At 35.0% G+C, this 20,393-nt stretch overlaps 1 protein-coding gene across 1 annotated transcript in view; it reads right to left on the bottom strand.

Annotated features, from left to right (window-relative positions):
- The window catches only part of Cps1 (carbamoyl-phosphate synthase 1), a 117,793-nt gene that overhangs the window by 88,803 nt on the left and 8,597 nt on the right, over positions 1–20,393 (bottom strand). Inside the window, exons 2-8 of the mRNA XM_020184470.2 lie at positions 13,766–13,875; positions 10,450–10,594; positions 9,507–9,596; positions 7,609–7,665; positions 4,802–4,894; positions 1,770–1,859; positions 334–462 (exon numbers count right to left, since the gene is read on the bottom strand). Of these exons, the coding sequence (XP_020040059.2) occupies positions 334–462; positions 1,770–1,859; positions 4,802–4,894; positions 7,609–7,665; positions 9,507–9,596; positions 10,450–10,594; positions 13,766–13,875 (714 nt within the window). The remainder of the gene's footprint in view (positions 1–333; positions 463–1,769; positions 1,860–4,801; positions 4,895–7,608; positions 7,666–9,506; positions 9,597–10,449; positions 10,595–13,765; positions 13,876–20,393) is intronic.

The raw sequence follows: 20,393 nt of genomic DNA, 5'->3' as shown, positions 1-20,393 counted from the left end.
AAGGAAAAGACATGATGGGCAAATTTGTGGCATTAGGAGTCAATAACAAGTTCTTGCCTTTTACACTAAACTAAAATCTAATTTTAGTGTTTTGGAAACTTGAAGGTCTTATAGACTCTGATGTCATGGTGAGGAGCACGAATTAACATTTTGCAGTTATAAGGAAAGATACAGCTGGAGATTGGATTCCAGCCCTCTTAAATGGAGGACACAATGTCAAAGTTACACTGTACAAATATGCTACCAAAAATAATTGAGTAAATGAAATATAGTCCTTTGATAGTATACAGTAGGTGTTCCTCATCTCACACACTACCCCCAGGTTCACTGCACCTTTTTGACATTCTGAATCAGTGGTTGTGCAAGAGCTGGGTTTCCAGGTCCTCCAGCAATCAAAAGTCCATCATACTCCATCTGGGTAAAATCATGATTCCAGGGAACCAAATGTACTTCAGCTCCTCGCTGGAAAAGAAAAACACATTTTGATCTTGTAAAGATAGGAACACACTCTCCTATACTTCAAGAGCGATTTCAGTGCCTAAATTCTCCATGGCTGGACCATTGAAGTGCTGTGCAAATATCTTGCAAACAAACACATTTTCCACAAAATTCAAGTTATACATCTCTCACCTTTTTTACTTTGCCTTTTTTGTCTGACTAAATTTTAAACAACTTTATGACATTTGTATTCTGAGAAAAAAAATCAGAACTTTTTGTTATAAAGTACCTTTGAAGGTTTCCCTAGCATTTCCTGCAACAACAATTTGAAGACTTATTTGTAAGATCTTTCCAAGAAATATCAATGAGATAGAGAGGAATTGATACCATGAGACACCCCAATAAAGTACATATTATCGAGCAGTTACTACTCTGAGAGCCAATGTGCATTACCCCACCCATGGGGAAAGGAGCTATATACTGACTCTCTGGTCATTGGCTATGGGCTACTCCAGGGAAAATTCTATGCATTTCCTGACTGCTAGCAGGCTTCAACCAACAGAGAAATCCCTTAGACAAAGAAATATAAGATGCTTGCAATGACAAAAAGGGCAACATGAATTAAAGTGGTGACATGAGAGTGGAATATGGATAAGCCATCCACAATATTTGCTACGGAAAAATTCATGCAAGTTTTTTTAATGAAGTTGTTAAGAATTTGAAATTATGATTTTGATATTGCTGATATTCTCTAATAATGAGGGAGTAAGTTGAAGAATTCCCTTGTAGAGACACGGAGAGACAGAGCCAGAGAGAAATTGAGAGTATAGGGATAGAAGGAGAAATTCTAACAAAATAATACAGAAGAAAATATTGTAATGATGGTTAAATCCTCTTTAAGGCTTAATTTTAATTGGTTGTCTATGAATATACATAAGACATTGTGAAGTCTTACTGCAGGGCAAAATGCAAGCAAACATGTGGTATGTACAATTGCAGGCCAATGGATGAATTATTAGCCTGACATTTGGTCATCTCTAAACTTCAACAAAAGTGAATGTGTCATGTGTCAGAATGTCAATGAATAAGTGACAAGAATAGTCATCATTTTCTTCCATATTTTAGCGGTCCTTGGGTTTTTTTTTTTAAACATAGCTGTGTACATCTTTAATTTGAACAAGGATAAGTGTGTTGTTTTCTAGGTCAAAGAGAGAGAAGATCTTTGACGTTCTGAGAGAATGCAGAAACTTTCTCTGAAACAGAGGAAACTTGCCAGACACTAACAATCAATATTGTAAACCTTCGCTCTTGAGACAGAATGAATTACTTACCTTCACTAGTAAGCGGATGACATTGTTTTTTATCCCACAGTCTACAGCCACCACTTTTGTGGGGTTTCCTTTGCCATACACCTTGACGTCCTGCCATTTCAAAAATCAGAAAGTGAGAGAGAAATTCCAGATATCAGCAGCAGAACGATATCATACACACGTCCAAAGGTGTTTGCACTTGGATTGGTAACAGATTGACTGTTAACACTAGGGAGTGGCTGACAGTCACCAATCAATTTGTGAGAAAAGCACAGAAAGTGTCACAGGCTATCTTTTTTGTAAGAAAAGAAGTACTTTGCTGTTTTATATAGACTGTTGATTACAGTAATAATATTGGCTGCAATTACAGTTAACAACTATCTTTCCCATGTTTTGCCTCATTAGCAATGGAATTTTCAAATAATATGTCTGAGTCAGCATGAGACAGATGTGATAATAGACACATCATGCTTTAAATACCATTTGATCCTCAACTTACAGTGAAGATCAGATGGCATAGAGCCATCTGTAGGCTGATGCAGTGAGGCCGAATGGATAAAATAGGTATGAGAGACATGCAAATTGCTAAACTAGTATACACCACTAATCCCTTTAGATTATTATATGATCATTTGCATTTAAATAGCAGATTTCATGAAAGGATCCCAGAGCATATCATAATCATTATCTATGTCTTAAGCACTGCTTAGAGGCAGATCCATTTTCACAGGCATTTACCCAAGAAGCAGTTTTCCAAAGTTATAAAAAGGAGAAAGAACGGAAACAAAGAGAGGGAAAGCCTGGAGGGCTTGCTGTCCACACTGGTTCTGGCTTCAAAAGTAAGCTAGCACATTTTGAATTTAGGATAGTTTGTCAAAGGTTTTAGATAAAAGATACAATCTGAATATTTGAAAAAGCACTTTAACAGAAATGTCTGCCTCTCCACAAAGTCTACCTACAATTTAGTTATGATCCTTAAATTGTACTTGAAGAAAAGATTTGAAGAGAATTTTTCACTTTTTTCCTCATGCTGACTATTCTGGACTAAAAATAATCTGGGAGAAATATTGCTCAGCTAATCCATAAATGCTATAGATAATCTATCTCATCAGATAATTTGAAAAAGTATAGATTTAGTCTTAACCGTAGGCTTCTGTTTTAAAATAAAGCAATATTACCATCTAGTTGTAGCTACATCAAATTGCAATTACAAGACAATGAATTATCCACATTCAAGGCACGTAATCAAATAAAGCTACAAAATATGTGTATTCTCCTAATATGAATACATATTTTATCATAGCTATAATGAAATTAATTGCACTGGCATTAAGAAGCTACAATCTCTCACTTGATTTGATATGAATGAAAGTATAGATATGCTAATTTTGCTGTTCCTATACAAACACATTACAGTCATTCATCATCAGCATGAAGAATTGGTTTCAAAACCCCCCCAACCCCCACACCTCCATATCAGACTCCACAGAGTTCAAGTCTCTTATCCAAAATGGTGTAGTATTTGCATAAAACCTACACACATCTTCCAGTATACTTTAAATCATCTCTACATTATTTATAATTTCAAATACAATTCAAATGTCATGTAGATGGTTGTTGTACTGTATTTTTAGGGGAAAATGATATAGAAAAATGTTGCACACATTCAGTGCATCACAATTTTTTTTTTACTATTTAAACCTATAATTGTTTGAATACAGAGATGTGGAACCTGCAAATATGAAAGACCTGTAGTGCATTCTTTCCACATAGGATGACAGAGGTTATACAAGACCTCACAGACACTTGAATATATGAATTTGCTGTAGGACAACTGAGAGAAGAATATATACACAGAGAGAGAGTTTTTCAGCCTTGTTTGACCACAGAATATTTTAAGGCAAATTTCTCCAGGCCAGTGTTTCTCACATTTGGAAACTGCCACAATAACACTCTAGTTACTTGCTCCTTTATCCACTCATGCTTTGTTCCCAATAATACTGAAGGAGTTTCTTGCTGTTCTCAGTATTGCTGGTCAGCTAATAATGTCATATTACATGAAATTCTCCAGATCTAGCCCCTGTCCAAATTTATGAATTAAAATGTGCAAACCCTGTAGTTCAGCCATATCAAACTACACATAACTCTTGAAACATACCTCTTACTTCATATCTCTGTCCCTCTCAACACATGCCATTCTTTCTGCCTAAAACAGTTCTCCTAGTTCCCCGCCTACCTAAATGTCACTGTCAGCTCTTTTGTGTCTCCTAATAAGCGTAAGCCCTCTGCAGAAACTTCTCTGATGCACCTGGCCCATTTATGTGCTGCCCTATGTGTGCCCTTGTGGTACCCTGTGTACATGTCAGGGATGGCATTTATCACAGGATTCTGTATGTGCTGATTTATTCTTACCTTGTCCCACCTGACTTCTATGGTCTCAAGGTCAGAGACTGTAGACCACAAGATTCACTCACACCTATTTTCATAGACATTCAATCAAGACCAACAGGCATCTTTCTAAAATGTACTCTATTACCTCTTATAAATAAATGTTAAGCATATTTCATTTAGGAGTGACACAGTCATCATTATGAACATTAATTTTTGAACTGAGTTATAATACAGTAAATCCGTAGTGTGAAGGAATATTTTTCCCTGCACAAAACAACTCCAGACTCAGATTATTATGCCTGATTTCTATAAAATTCTCTTAGCTCCCTGGCAGGCTATTAGCTCAGATTCCTGATCAATTCACTACTGTCTGTATTTGATGTAAAGAACAAGAAAAGGGGAAGAGGGCAGCAAAATAATGGTAAACAGCCGCTAAACCAAGTCAAGGTTTCCATGTAAGCCTATAAGAGAAAATTATTGACTTTACATTGATTGGGTAATATATATTTTAGTTGCTACAAGACCCATTTTCCCCTTCAATTTTTATGCTCCTGGAAGATGGCCTCTGCCTAAATGAAGATTTCAAAGATTTCAATATTATAATAAAGGTAAATCTAAAGTGAATGAAATAAAACTATGAACTATGAAGGAAAATATCTCACCTTAGTTGAAACCTCAGCAATCAAATTCTGCTTATTTGGATCCACAAAATCCACAGACTGACCTTCAAATTCAATCTTCCCAAGCATGGTACCCTACCAAATTAAAAAAAAAAATCAGACAGTTACAAAGCAATAGTGATGAAGGTGTTGACAGGATAAACTCATAGGGATTTTTAAACAGATGCTCCAAGACTGAGATGTCTTTATAACTACTCATAACCCTCATCAGAAGAATTCATCTTCTCTAACTGGAAAATGAACTAATTTGAACACACATTTTGGAAAATACTCTCAGAAATACAATTCTTTTTTTAGGGCTGAGGCCATTGTCAGGTGTAGGCAAAATCAAAGGCATCAGAATTCAGATCACCAGGTTCAAACTGATACAGATTGAAGCATTTAGTGACTTATATCATTAGTGCATAGGACTCAGACATTGCACAGGAGAAATGGACAAAACCAATCTATTGCAAGGAAAATATAAAAAGCTAAAAACTGAAGAAAACTGAAAAGAATGAGGAATTCAGTACATATTTTGATAGAAAAATTATTTCACCAAAACGGTAAAATGCAACACAAGTCATAATCTTCTAGAAGTCATGATGAAAATAGTCACTGTTTTGGGCATGTTAATGTCCCTGAGGCTCTGAATGTTAAAGAATGTTGAGGTTTTCTTCCTTTTATTAACTGTATCTTGAGATTTACCTGCTTGTTAGTAAATAGGCTTTGAACTATTTAGGAAAATGGCATGCTACACTTAGTTACCAAGATTTTTCTTTAAAAAAATTATTGCATTGAAAGAAATAGAAGCCTCCATTTTCCTTTTAAACTTAATCCTTGGGGAAATCACTTGGTGAATGAAAGTGGAAAACTGGCAGCAAACACAAAGGTATGATGGTTATTCAGAGCTATTGCTAAAATCAGGGTGTTGCCTCAAAGTCTGGGAAAACTCAACAAAACCACCTTTGACTTCCACCCTTGATTGCTAAATTTCATGGTGGTCTCTACTTACTATTTGAATCCAAGTCACATAGTCTGTTAAGTACATTTATGGATCTCTGATTTTTTTTGGTTTATTTATTCATTTATTATTCATTTATTCATATGTACATACATTATTTGAGCCATCTCTCTCCCCTTCCCCGCCCTGGATCCCTTATTTTGAAACTTGGTTTTCCCCTTTCTCTTAAAGCATGCTGAATGAAGCACAATCTTGTTCTTGACCTAAGATTACTATAAGTAAAAGCTATAATATTCATTTTTATTACCAACCAGCATCACTCATGAGCAAATATAATTGGCAATATTGTTGTATTTGGTCTGTGATAATCTATTCAGCCAAATTTTTAAAAAAACAATTTTAAAAGTAGAGTTCATCTTAACCTAACATATCATACAAAAGCCAAGTGCAGTCTTGGAAAGCATTTTCCCAAATCATTAACCTTATTCTATTCAACCTGCCAATTCTGCATCCTGAATTGAATTCCCCAATTTTGTTCCTGTCTCATCCTAGAAGCTTCATCATTGTTTACTGTTCTCACACACTATTAAACTAAGAAAACACAAGAATCTACTTTGGAGAGGTAACATATTCAGAAGTAGAATAGAAAGATTCACCATATTCCTTCTGGTTATGGATATATAGCTGTGTTCTTATTATCAAAGCTGTTCTTTTTTTCTATTTATCTGTGCCAAAATGTAGTCTTAGGACATCCACAGGGTATTGGTTCCAGGACCCCCTCAAATACCAAAATCTGTGAATGGTCATGTCCCTTATATTACCTAAGCTTATCATCCTATGTACTGTAACTCATCTCTGGGTTTCTTACAACACCTACCTAATACAACATAAATACAATGCAAATAGCAATTATATTGCATAAATTAGGGAACGAAGACAAGAAAAAAAATTATGTACGACCAAGTACAGACACTTTTTCCCCAATATTTTGATTGAATCTGCAGACGTAGAACCTGCAGATACAGAGGACTGACTCTATATTTTAACAAAAAACTTCACAACTGATTTCCTTAAAAAAATCTGCTTCTCTTATGGGCTTTCCCCTATGGTACTTTAAATTGTACCATTTATTTTTTATGCAATATATCCAATCAGAAAACTTTAGTTTCATTTCAGGAATTTAGTTTACACTAGTGAGACAATGTTCCTGGTTTGGGATATGAAGATTTCACATAGAAAAAAATAGTGTCAACCTCTTCTATCAAGAATCAAGCAGATGGTGATGAGATGGTCTCAGAGGAAGGATTGGATGTTGTAGCAATCAGCTAGGAAAGCAAAAGATAACCTTTCCTTTTGTCACCTTGCTCATTAATATAGTCTCAAGAAAGACTATCTAACTGGGGTAACACACATGGCCCATCTGGCACACTCATGAAATATAACACAGCAATTTCATAGACAACCCTTCCGAGAGAACAGGATAAATAACACCAGCACTGCTGTACACTCTGTGACTTGCGCTCTTCAGCATGGAAGTATTCAATATAGCAAGATTGTTATCCACTTATTTTACTAAAATCCTTTCACATGAGCTGAATTATAAGCGTCTTGACTTATTGGTATAATCAACACATAGTGGGCACTCAATAAACTACTGCAAGTGAATTAATCTCAAGTCCATCCAGTTACAAACTTAACAATCAAGCATTCACTCTTGAAAATTACGTCAGAAATAGTAAAACAGAATGAGAGAGACCAAAGTAGCAGAAGCTGGTCAAATTTGCTTTTCGCACTGGGGGAAAAACACATGAAGCCGCACAGATTTGGCTAAAGGTGATGAGCTTACCTTATCCCGAATAATTTTACTAAGCATTCTTGTATCAACTCCATAAATTGCAGGAACCTGTAAGGAAAAAACCATGACAGTGAAATTGAAGGAAATTAGATTCACCGTATCGTTTTCAAGTTACAAATTTAGCTTCATCTATCTTCTTGAGCAGTAAATAATTTCCCCGCTCTTTCTTTTCTCTGACCCAGGGTGACTGTTGTCAGAACATGGTAAATTGCTGTTCCAGTTGAGCACAAGGCTCTCACTACACAAGCCCTTCCTCAGAACAAAAAATGAAAAACTATGAAGATCAATCGTCTGCTATGATTTTGTTGCTTTTAACCAAGGATTTTAAATAAGTAATATTATACACCAATTTATTTATTTTCACATAATGAAACATATATATGTATGAATATATATAGTGTTTGAAATATATTTCATGTATTTTGTATGTATGATAAATATACAAAAATTTATGTTTTAAAATAATGGAGTCAGTGAAATTCATAAGCAATTTTTAAAAATCTATGTTTTGAGGCAAATATTCCTGACACATAGTAGGCATTCATTTTTCCAAAGGCCCCTGTTGTATAGTCATACTGTATTAACATTTCCCCATCCTATTAGTCAATGAAGTGTCATTTTCATTTATTTGCTAAGGTTGGATTAAAACAGATTTAATATATATATAAAATGAAAGAACAATGAATTAGGAATCAGAAAAGGTTCTAAGTTCCTTTCTTCCACCAGTTATCTAAGAGATATTTAAGAAAGGTGTTTGCCCTCACCTGATTATAGAAAGAGGTGAACTGTTATTATCCTAGACCCTTTTCTGCTCTGCATATCTATGATTCTGGAAGATTTAGAGCACATTTCAAAAACAAAGTAATTATGGGACAGGTTTACACTAAAACTATAAGTTCTGACATGGAGAAGCCATAAACTAGGTGTCCTGAATAACACAAAGGAACATTTTGAGAGAGAGGTAGACCTTAATAACTATTTCAGAAATTAGATGTGTGGGAAATAAAGATAAATGCAGAAAGAAAAGAAAACAGTGATGGTCCAGGACATGACAGAGATACCTTCTCCTCCCTTTTAAATTTTAGAAAGGCTGATACCCAGGAGCCAAGATAAAGATTTTTTGATTTGTCAGGAAGAGGCAATATTTACCCCTATAGTTGGATACTCATTGGAGAGGCAGAGGCTTCTTGGAATAATATTCTATCAATTACAGGCCCAGCAGCAGTTGAACAAAAAGCAACTACAGTAACCCTGGAGGGGAAGCTAAATATAGCAAGTCTGTTAACTGCTAAGTACTTCTAACATTCAAACAAGGCAAATCCTCTCATTTGATGAGAAACTAATATTTAAAGTATGGAAAGTATAAGATAGGGTTTTGTAACCTTTTATCTGTGTTACTTCAGATGATATCATATCAAATTATGTGTCTTTAAGAATTAAAGATGACAAAAGTATTGTATAGAATGATTACATGGTGCAGCCAGATAGCCACAGAGCTAGTACTAAGCTCATGAAACAAGTTACATAACTAAGTCCAAGATTAAAGGGCAAGGAGTACTCTAACTGTGGAAGAAAATAGAAAATTCTAAAAAATTTCCTACCCCCTTTCCTAAATGAGACAGGGTACCAAGCATGTATGAGCACCACCTAGTGGGTAAATTGAAAATACATGGTCCTCTGTGTTCAGAGGAGTTCTGGACAGTTAAGTCTGCATGAAGTAAAAAAAAAAAAAAGACTCACTCTCTAAAACAGATTCATCCCAAACCGCACAAACTCAAACATGCTCATCTGTCTGTTTGGCCTTTTAGAATCTACGCAGACCTTCCCAACTTTCCACAGACCCATCCGTCCTCCATTGGTGATACTGGAATGTACTATAGCTTTCTCACCTTCTCTTCCTGCAGCCATTGCCCCAGACTCTTGGTAGCCAGCCAGTGGTTGTAGTCATTACTGTAATTCAGCACCAGCAGACCTGACACCTAGAAAGACAGGCAGACACCGTAAAGGGTTGTGCACAAAATATTATCCAACTCCTGTGACTCATCTTGGAGGTCAATCCACTGATATGACTTAAACTTTTAGAGAAATGATGAAAGAAAAGGTTATCAACAATTTTATTTTAAAATATATCACTGTTTATTTAATTTTCATGTGTGGGAACAGCTCACTTAGCTTGCTAAATGCAGAGACCAAGCTATTCTCCCTTTGGCACATTGTCCTTTTCCCTGTTGCATTTATCAATAAGCTATTCCATAATTACTTGCTGAATGCACATAGGAATAAAATAAGTTCCTTAATCTACATGTTAAGAAGACATAAACTTGGAGAAAAATATGAGAAATAGTGAAAGCTAAACTAAATGATAAATCTTAGTCATTCCAAAGTACAGTGGCAAATTTGGAATATAAATATTTGAATTTTTTATATGATCTATATTCCCAAGATATTATCCAAATGTCCTTGACTAGGCAACTGCAATGTATTTACTTTTAGAATGGTATATAAACTTATATTCATCCTTAAAGAGAATAAGATTAAAAAGCAAGTAAATGAAAACAAGAGTTGATTATTAAACTCCTTTTAAAAGATGATTCTTCATCAATTCTTACAGGACTTTTAACAACATTTTACAAATTAAGGTAAGTTTCTTCCAAAGCATTAAAACTCTAAAGTGCCCTGAGAAATGAAACTCAAGACAATGTTGTTAAAAGTCCTGTAAGAATTCATACCATAATATTGAGGGATGAATTTTGCCCATCTTAGATTCTTAAAACCTAAGTCAACCATAGTCACTCAAATTGGGACTGTTTACATAGCCATCACTGGTACTACCTTGATTCCATCAGATTCCATGTATTTGCTAAGTCCCAGTTCATCCAGGGCAGTGGTGTTCGGGGCGCCACCATTCCCAATAATAGGGTTGGCCATCGTGAGAATCTGTCCCTTGTAGGCTGGATCAGTAAGGGCTTCAGGGTACCTGAAACATGCAAAAATTATCAACAAGTGAATGTATACAACTACAAAATTATAATCTACATGCATACTCTGAATCATTGAAACTTTGAAATTAAATATCAGATTTAAATTCTACAAACCTATCTCTAGATTTAACAAACTTATGGAATTTTTATGACAAAAATCAAAATTTACCCATGATACAACCCATATGAAAAGAAAAACTAATTCTTATGCACTAAGCTACACTCTCAGATAATTTTCACTGCTTCATTTTTTAAAAAGGATTTGAATTCCTTTAAAGTTCTTTTATAGCATTTTATTTTTTAAAATATTGCTGCTCTATTTAATGTTTACAGATATTCTAAAAATTCCCATAGCCTACCAGCTTTCAATGAATTGAAACTGGTGATTTTTTTTTATTGAGGGCTGCCAGCTTCACCAAAATATTAACTATCAAAAATTCTAAATTATTTTTCCAGTATACTTAGGACACTGATGAGTATCCTGATTATGTCAAAAATAGCTGCATGAGTTCATATATTTATTAAAACTCAGTACACATTTACAATAAGTGAGTTGGGCTGGAAGTTTGGCTCAAGCCATAAAGGGCCTGCCTAGCCATGAGTTCAAACTCCAGTACCACCAAAAAAAAAGGAAGAAACTTGTTTAAGCTTCACAAAGTGTTTAAAAAATATATGAATGAGTTGATTTATATGAAAGAATAACTCAATAAGGTTGTTTTTTAAAATATTTTCACTTTAGGGCTGGGAGCATGGTTCAAGTGGTAGAGTGCTTGTCTAGCAAGGATGAGGCTCTGGATTCAGTCCCCAGGACTGAAGAGAAAAAAAGAGAGAGAGACAGAGAGAGAGAGAGAGTCTCAGTCTCTACAACTTGACCTGAAGCATTTCTGACCTCTAAATTAAAATTAAGGATTCCAAAAAACTCTTCTTGAAGTACTGATAAAGAATGAAGGAGGCATGCCAGAGGACTATATTTTAAAGTTGGAGGGAAAGAGAACATAGGTATTTTTAACATGTATATATAAGAAACATTATTCCCACAGATGCCGGAGCAAGCCACACTTATTCCATGCACTCAAATACAATGCAACTGAATTTTTTTTCCTGCCCTTTTACATTCTGTCATCCTGCAGACTGAGTTAAACCAAATCTTTCTTCTGTATTACTACTGAAAGTGAATTTAGGTGCTGAGGGGGACAGAATCAACAACCTTGAAAGCAATAAAATTCAGCTCAGGTAGCAGTCAACATAAATTCCACAACCCTATCCAGACTAACTCCTACCAGAACTAACTTTGTCAACAGAACACTTAGTCTTTCAATTGCTTAATCCCCAGGGTAACCTGAGTGCTATAGTATTTATCCACAGCTCCATCAGCTAATTTCTCAGAAGCCTCTTACCTGTCAGGAACTGATAATTTTTTAACCAAGGTTTACACACAATATAAATGCATTTCTTGAAGATGAAAAACAAAATAACCCCCTTAATTATCAACGACCTTACTGACTGAACCATGTGATGAATGAAAGCTACATCTCTCAGTGGAAAAATAGGGTCTGCGGTCTAATCTTATTAAATGAATGCCTTTTTCTACATCAAAAAAAAATCTTTAATTAATTTTATTTCACTTCCCTTTCTTCTTTCTTTCCATAAAAGAACTGGCCGTTCCCTTTAAACATAAGCTTACAGTACTCTCCAGTAAATGAAGAAATTATAGCTTGTCCTAGAGAACTGCAGTGTTGGAAGCAAATTAATCCATCAGGTCCTGTTTGACTTTTGTGATGTGACAAGATTTATTACCCGTAATCTATCACTGAGAAGAAAACTCTAGTGCCCTCCATCATTCTGATCTATATTAAACAGTTGTTTGTTGGCAGGTATATTAACACAGCTAGTAATTAGTGCTGTCGAAAAGCTTAAATAATTGCCTGGTGAAGCAAAACTTTGCAAACAGATTTCATACACTGTAATTTAATGTTCTCACCAGTGGAACTATTTTAAAAACCATTTAGTATTTTTCATTTTACACAGAGAGGTAAGAATTTAGAAAATAATGCACATTAATAACATAATGACAGCTTGGTCAATCAATACTTTCAGTATCAGTTAACCCAGGTCCCCTTTGTCTTTACAAAACTAACCTGAATTTCCGTAAAGCATTCATCAAATGTTTTATAGGTTAGTTGATTAAATTTCTAATGGAAACCTCTTGAAACAATTCAGTCATTTCTTTAAAACCATGTTTTAAATCTCCAATTATAAATTTCTATCTAATCAAATCCCCTTACTTTTTAAGTGGGGAAACTAGAACTCACAAAAATTAAGCAATGTTCTCATAATTATATAATTAATTATTAATAATTAATAATTATGCTCACATATTCAGTTATCATTAGAACTGAGACCAGAACTTCGGCCTCCTGGTTCCCAGATAAATAGACATTTGTTGACTAGGTAAACCAGCCACGTGATTTCCACAGCAATTCTTATCGTTGTTGCCACACATCACTTACTAGATCTTAAATAGTACGTTGGGTCACAGTTGGTAATTATTAAAAATATTAGGGCTGAGTAACGTAGCTTAGTGGTAGAGTGCTTGCCTAGCATGTGCAAGGGCCTGGATTCGATCCCCAGTACCACCCAAAAATAAATTAGATTTGCTTACTCTCCCAATTATTGTAGGGCAATAAGTGTATCTGTTAGTTCAGCTTTGTTAATAGGTACAAAATTATATAAGTTACCCAAGGACTTTCTTATCTCCTTATAGTATTTCAAGTTAGATTACAAAATTGGTTCTTAATTTTACTAGTGGAATGGTTTTAAAGTATGCTACTCTTTCTTCCCTGCCTTAATTTTCACCTTAGTCAGAGCCATACCTCCCCTTGCAGAAGTCATTTGGTAACTTCACATAACATCATTTGGTAACTGCACATGTCTTTGCAACATAAATGTCTAGAATTAATTTTGTTCTTTTTTTTCAGGGCACTGCCAAAGCATCCATTTTCTCTTTTATTTGCAGTAACAGGAAGTTTGTGTCTCTACCTCTTTTCAGGCACCATGCAACTATAAGACAATGTATAATCTTATGATACAGTGATTTCAATTTACCCCCCTGAGTTAGATTATCTATATAGAGGAAGAATAAAGATTGGAATAAAAACATTACTCACCCTCCTAGGCCAGTATTAAAAACCACTTCGCCAGAAACTGAGGATGGATGGCCAAAGGAGTAACCTTTCATCTTTGTTCCATCTTCCAGGACAATGTGTGCTGTCTGTGCCTAATGGAGAAGTTACATGACTCAGTAGAATACCCAATACAAAATACACAAAAAAAATTCCAAAAATAGAATATATAAACAACAAATAAACACACAGCATATTTAATGAAACCATACTTCCCAGATTTGGAATTGCTCTTTTGCTACTTGGCACTTTTCTTCAAATATATGATCCTTGTCACTGGCAGGTGTTTTGTTCTGTTTCGCTTGAAAGAGGAACTGAAGCATGTCAATACATTGCCTATTCCAAGTCTACTGGTGGAGTTGTTGACAAGCTAGAAATACTTCAGTTTAGTTAAAATGCTACAGTCTATCTTTTCCTGCTTAATATTCCCTAGCTTTGCTCAAGTATGGCTTTAAGGGAAGTTCATGAGTTTGCAAAAACATTGTGAGTCATACCATGCAGCTCACGCTCACTCTGAGGTTTAGAGCTAGAAGGAATCTTTGAGACTCCTATCAAATTGTGTTCCACAGAGCTCTTGTGTTTGATGGGAGTTATCCCAAGGGCTGCCCTCTTCACACCAGCTCTATGGTCATGAAGAAGTTGGAGATTTATCACTCTATTAATACTGATACAAAAGCAACCATGTGGACTGCTATAAGAGTATATCATATTTTGCTTTTTATTAGAGTTAATTATATCCATGTCTGGTTCCATCTTTAAGCTATGAGCATTCTGAATTTGATTACTTTATATTAATCTTTGAACCAGTTTCTATAAAATTGTTGGCTAAGAAAAGGAACAATTAGAGAAACTTATCTAACAAGCAGACTTTATGTAACTCTAAATTTCCATAGAATTCAAGGAAGGGAAAAATGTGTTAAACCACATCTTGAGAGGCAAAATCTTGACTCTGGAAAATTCTATAAGATAAACTAATTGGAAAATCACTTTCAAAAATGAAGAAAAATATCTCTGTAACAATTGAGGAAATTTGAATGATAAATTGATGTTTGATTATGTTGGGTATGATCCTTTTTAGGATTAATGATAGTATTATGGTTATATTTTAAGCATATTTGACTTTTCAAAAGATATATACTGGAATATTAAAGCATAAAATAATGTGATATCTGAGCTATGCTTCAAATAATCAGGTATTTCAGAGATGGATAGGAGTATATGTAGAGAAACTTCAGTTTGCCCATGAGTTGCAGTTGTTATAGGAAGGGAGATCATTATTTTTTTTTCTGTAGGGTTAAGTGAAATCATTAGAGACAAAAATATACTAATTCTCTATGTTTCGTCCTTCACAGTTTTAGGACTACAGTCATAGTATCTCAACCTTTGAGTCTTGCTATTTCACCTTCGAGCACGCACACACACACACACACACCCCAACTTTATTAGACAACAGTTACTCAATAAATGATGTCTAGACCTTTGTTTATATACTCCCCTAGCTTTATAACATGCATTCAGTTTTTTTTCCATTGCTAAAATGGAAAAAGCCCATTATTTTTCTACAATAATGTTCTCTGCAGAAATAAGATGCCTCTTTTAGATTCAAAGAGTCTTAGTTTCTTGCCATCAAAATGGTTAAAATAGCTTTTTGAGTATACTGTTCCTAAACTTTATATTTGGGCATATATACACATTATTATATTTATACACAAGACTATTTGTTTCCTGTTAAATTGACAGAAGATGCTTAACATGTTCTTCTCAACAGATAATTAGGGGTTTTTCAAATCAGAAATGTAACGTGGATTTCAAGTTATAGTTCTGAGAAAAATTGAGCAAAGCTGTCTACTGTACATTTTTTATGTTGTTTATGTGAGAAAGAGAGAGAGTGTGGAGTGTGTGTGTCCAGGGACATGTTTAATGAAAAGAATTTTGTCCTTTAATTGACCTATTAAATTGTCTTTGAAGTTAAGTTTTCTATAGCTTTAGAATCAGCATTTGAGATCACAAGCGTGATACTGTCTTTAAATAGTTATGGACCATCTTCACAGTCACTAAATTAAAAAGAAGAGTTTGAAATTCCTCAACACTAAGGAAACCACAGTAATTTTAATTTCATTTAATATGACCAATGAAAAGACTTCTCTGGCAGAGATTTACTTAACACACACATGTCTGAATTCTGCTTCTGTACCTAGAGAATCAACTTTGCATGTTACTTCTAATAACATGATATTCTTATTCTGCATTTGTTTTAATTAGTCGATTACTGTTGTCTAATTATAATTGGAGACAGAAGCTAATAATTTTAGAAATTAAGAGTGGTAGCATTCCATTTATTTCCAAAAATTTATAAGAAGCCCTTCTATAGAGATGGGTCTCAATTGGATTGTACTTATTAGGAAAACACCCAGTTAACTCTGACATGTTTCACTAGCTAAAACCTTTTGGTCCAAGTGATGAAAATTTATTATCAAAAATATTTTCTACTGGAAATACTATTTTCTGTACTTGAGGAAGTCACGTGTAACCAACATGCTTTCACCAAATGGAAGAAAGGAAGGAAATATTTTCTTAAATAATATATAACTTTAATAGAACCCAAAATAACTGTACTTAATTAGCACAACTTGGGTGAGAGTTGCAAATTTCAATTATTTTCTGTATACAGTTTATCTACCCTACTCTGAATCAGGCCTGCCTAAAGTATCACCTTGTTTATATTTTCCTTTGCTTTCCTCAGTTCTCTTCTCATCTAAGAGTTCAAATTGTCTGATCTCTGGTCTAGACACTATTTAAATATTTTAAAGAAAGGTAAAAATTAACACAACAAATTAAACTCTTGTTAGGTTTTTCCTACAATTCTGTTTGGTATTTGTCTTCTTCTCTCCATAGAACTAGTTTTCTATTTTGCTTTCCTCTTTCTAAAGATATATTTGAGGAGACATTTACTGCTGCCTGAAATAGTCCCTGAGATTGTGTTCAATATGTCTTTTGCTCCCTTAATTATATTTTTTGTTCTTTTTTGGCAGTTTTTATAGATCTTCCAATTCTCTTTTCCACTCCACATTATATTGTTACAAGGCTTTGTTTATTGCCTAGAGTACTGTTTATATTCCTCTTAACTACACTGGCCTCCAATGAGTTTAAAATGATGAGTACCAATTGACACATCCATGAATGGATAGAGGAACTCTGAACAGAGAGCTATTATTTGGAATCTCCTCTTCTAGCTAACAGTTCCCCAAATGCTATTTCATTCCAACGAGTCCAAAATAAATCATCTTGTTACATCTTAAGACATTTTAGTAGCCTCTGCCTACTGACAGGTGCATGATCTAGGAATTAGATTATAATATTAAGTTATAATTTAAGTGTCTACTGACAGAGCACTTGGGTACTTTGGAAGCTGAACAAAAGAAAACGTCTATAGTTAAAGAATGTCAGGAAAAGTAAACAAATGATTATATAAATATGAATTCTACAAAATAACAAGCCTTAACATGACATTGTCCCTATGTGTTTAACAAAAATATATATGTTAATAAGACAATTTAGTTATTAAAGTCATAACCATCACTGAGCTACTACATTGTGCTAAGAACCTTGCTAGGCTCTGAATGAATATCTCCAACACTCCGATTTAGCAAAAAAGCTACATATGTATGTGGATTGAAAAATAAAGAAAACCTCAAGAAGAATGTCACTGAAGCATTGCTGTAACACCTGGAAATACAAAGGTCATTTCCATTGCTTCCCAAGTGTTCTGCCAGCCTCCAGTCTCTCCCTGTTTACAGCCATCCTATATGGTGCAGTTAAGGCTTTCTTAAACATTTATTGAATGACAGGAACCCTCAACTTCTTCAATTAGCATTAAAAGTCCATTCAACTGGCCCATTCTCCATATGTAATACCTTAGGATCTTGCTCTCTGCATCAGTTCCTTGTGCATAAATGCCTCTTTGTGCCCTGTATATATTCTGGTGCCCAGGCTATGCACTCAAGGATCACTCAAACCAGAATTAATCACTGATTGATTGCCCTATGCTCCAACTGCATTCCGTGCGTACTGCTTGTGTATTGCCTTCTAGTTGCTTAAAGTATTATTCCACCTTACTAGATTGTGACTTAACAGAAAGCCAGAGCCTAATTCAACATTGTCTTCCCCACAGAAATAGCTGACTGTGGTTCACCCAGTACTGTCGTCACCATAAACATGGTGAATACATGGAAACAGTAGCTATCATGTGGATGCCAACACTATGGTGTTTCAAAGTAATTCTTTGATGCCACTGGATTCTCATTATTTTTGCTAATTTTCCCATTCCCTTGAAAGTAAAGACAGACATTCTATATAGGTATAGTTCATGCTAAAAGATAAAAGGAAAGACCTAATTGAGACTAGGTGTCAACTATTACCCAGCAAATTACCCCTAGGTTTTCCTTACCAACAGGTATTTATAGGTAATGTCTTCAGAAGAAGATTCCAGAAGAGGACTTCTAAATTTCATCCTTTAGAATTCTTCATAAATTGTTTCCACTATTAATGTTAAAAGCTGTCTACATTATCTTAAAATCTAATCCTCCATCATTGACAAAAAGGAATAAAACTGCATTCAGTATGTATAACCCAAACATTCTCTTTTCTCTCTTCATTGTCTATTCTACCCACTTATATGGCTTCATAGTTGCAATATCATATTCCTATACCAAATTTCCAAATAATTTTGTAACTAATAATTAGCCAATTTTTCTCCCTTCTCCAAACCTCTGAGGTTGTTATGTTTTTGTTATTACTGTTACTGGGGTTTATGTATAATGTTAGTATATCCTTGACACTAATAGACACTTACACAGTTAATTGTTAAAATACTAACTGAATATAATATAGATTTCAAGTTGTCTCTTGTGTGAGTTCACACATTAAAGCACATCTTCACATTTGTAAAAGTGAGGCTCTAATGTTCTGTTTGGGGACAAGGTCTCACTATGTATTCCAGCTTGACCTCAAACTTGGGATCCTACTGCCTCAACCTACTAAGTTCTGGGTTTACAGACTTGGACATCATACTGGGCCTTAAAAATTAGCATTTCTTTTTTTGTTTGTTTGTAGTACTGGGGTTTGAACTCAGAGCCTTGCACTTGTTAGGCACATGCTTTACCACTTGAGCCACAACCCCAGCCCATTTTGTTTTACTTACATTTATTCCTAGACCAGCCTGGACTGTGATTCTTCTACTTCCACTTTCCCAGTAGCTGGAAAGACAGGTGTATAGCACCACATCCAGTTTAGGCTGAGATGTGGTCTTTCAAACTTTTTGCCCCAGGCTATCCTTGAACCACAATCCAGATCTCTGCCTCCTTGAGTAGCTGGATTGCAGGAGTGAGCCACTACACCCAGTTTAAGCATTAACATTTCCTAAAGGAGTCTTGTAGAAGTCAATTGACCTGTCATTGTCTTATTTCTACTCTTTGGCATTGCCTTAATGAGAAACTGTTAAGACAAAAACCAGACTGCATATATAGTTATCTATGTTGACTAAAGTCTACATACAGTTGCACAAAGTCAATATTCAAATATTTAGATTTTTTTTTTTTTTGGCACTAAGAGGGTTTAAACTCAGGGTCTTTAGCTTCTAGGCAGGCACTCTACCATTTGAGCCACTCTGCCAGTCCGTTTTTGTGTTGGGTATTTTTAAGATAGGGTTTTGTGAAGTATTTGCTCAGGGCTGGCTTCAAACTCTGATCCTCCTGGTCTCTGTCTCCTGAATAGCTAGGATTACAGGGGTAAGCCACCAGCACCAGGCAAAATTTAGATTTAAATAAATATCAACTGTTCTGGAAAAGGTACCTTATTTCAAGTACAGTTAAAATAGAATGCAAGAATACCTTATGTCACTAAAGTTATACCCTGAGTTACTAAAGTTACAGCCCTTCCTAGGACAACCTTCTTAACTAGTAATAGTTAACAGGAATATGCAAAGCCCATCTCTAAAGCTATTAATGGATTTTCTCACCTAATCTTTACAAGAACAGTGAAGTAGGGGACATTAAGATATCCATTTTACACTTGAGCGAACTAAGCCTTAGGGAGACAAAGATCATTCCAGCAGTAACTGGAGTAGTAGCCATTTCTGAACCCAGCCAGTCTGACTTATTACCCCTTTTTCCTTTTCTAAACTTACTTCTATTCCTGCTTTCTAATTTTTAAGTGGTGATACAAACCAATTCAATCATGAGCTCTAGTTTATTTATAAGAACTTTAATTCAAAATTGCCATGGGTAAATCACAACAAGACCCAGGTCAATCAAGAATTGCCCATCTATATAAATCTGTAAATTGTCAGAGTTAAATGTCAAGTCATTAATTATGTCCTGTAATCTGAGGAGAACCAGCAGGTTTGAGAACTGCTCACATTGATTCCAGACCCTGAGTTCTTAAGCTCCCAAGATTGTTAGCCCCACAGATGCTGAGCACATAAAGGATATTCACCTTCCTCTCCCTCCAGGGAAGACTTGCTGCCCTACTGTGGGAAATTCCTGTTGTCAGTTCCCTCAGGGACTATCTCAGCTGCAGATTGCTGCCTTAACTCATTATTACCCTAGTCTGGTGA

Source organism: Castor canadensis, chromosome 4 (assembly GCF_047511655.1).
Source record: "Castor canadensis chromosome 4, mCasCan1.hap1v2, whole genome shotgun sequence".
NCBI classification, from domain to species: Eukaryota; Metazoa; Chordata; class Mammalia; order Rodentia; family Castoridae; genus Castor; species Castor canadensis.
Note: the sequence above shows the minus strand (reverse complement) of the source record. Positions and strands in the feature narration are given on the sequence as shown.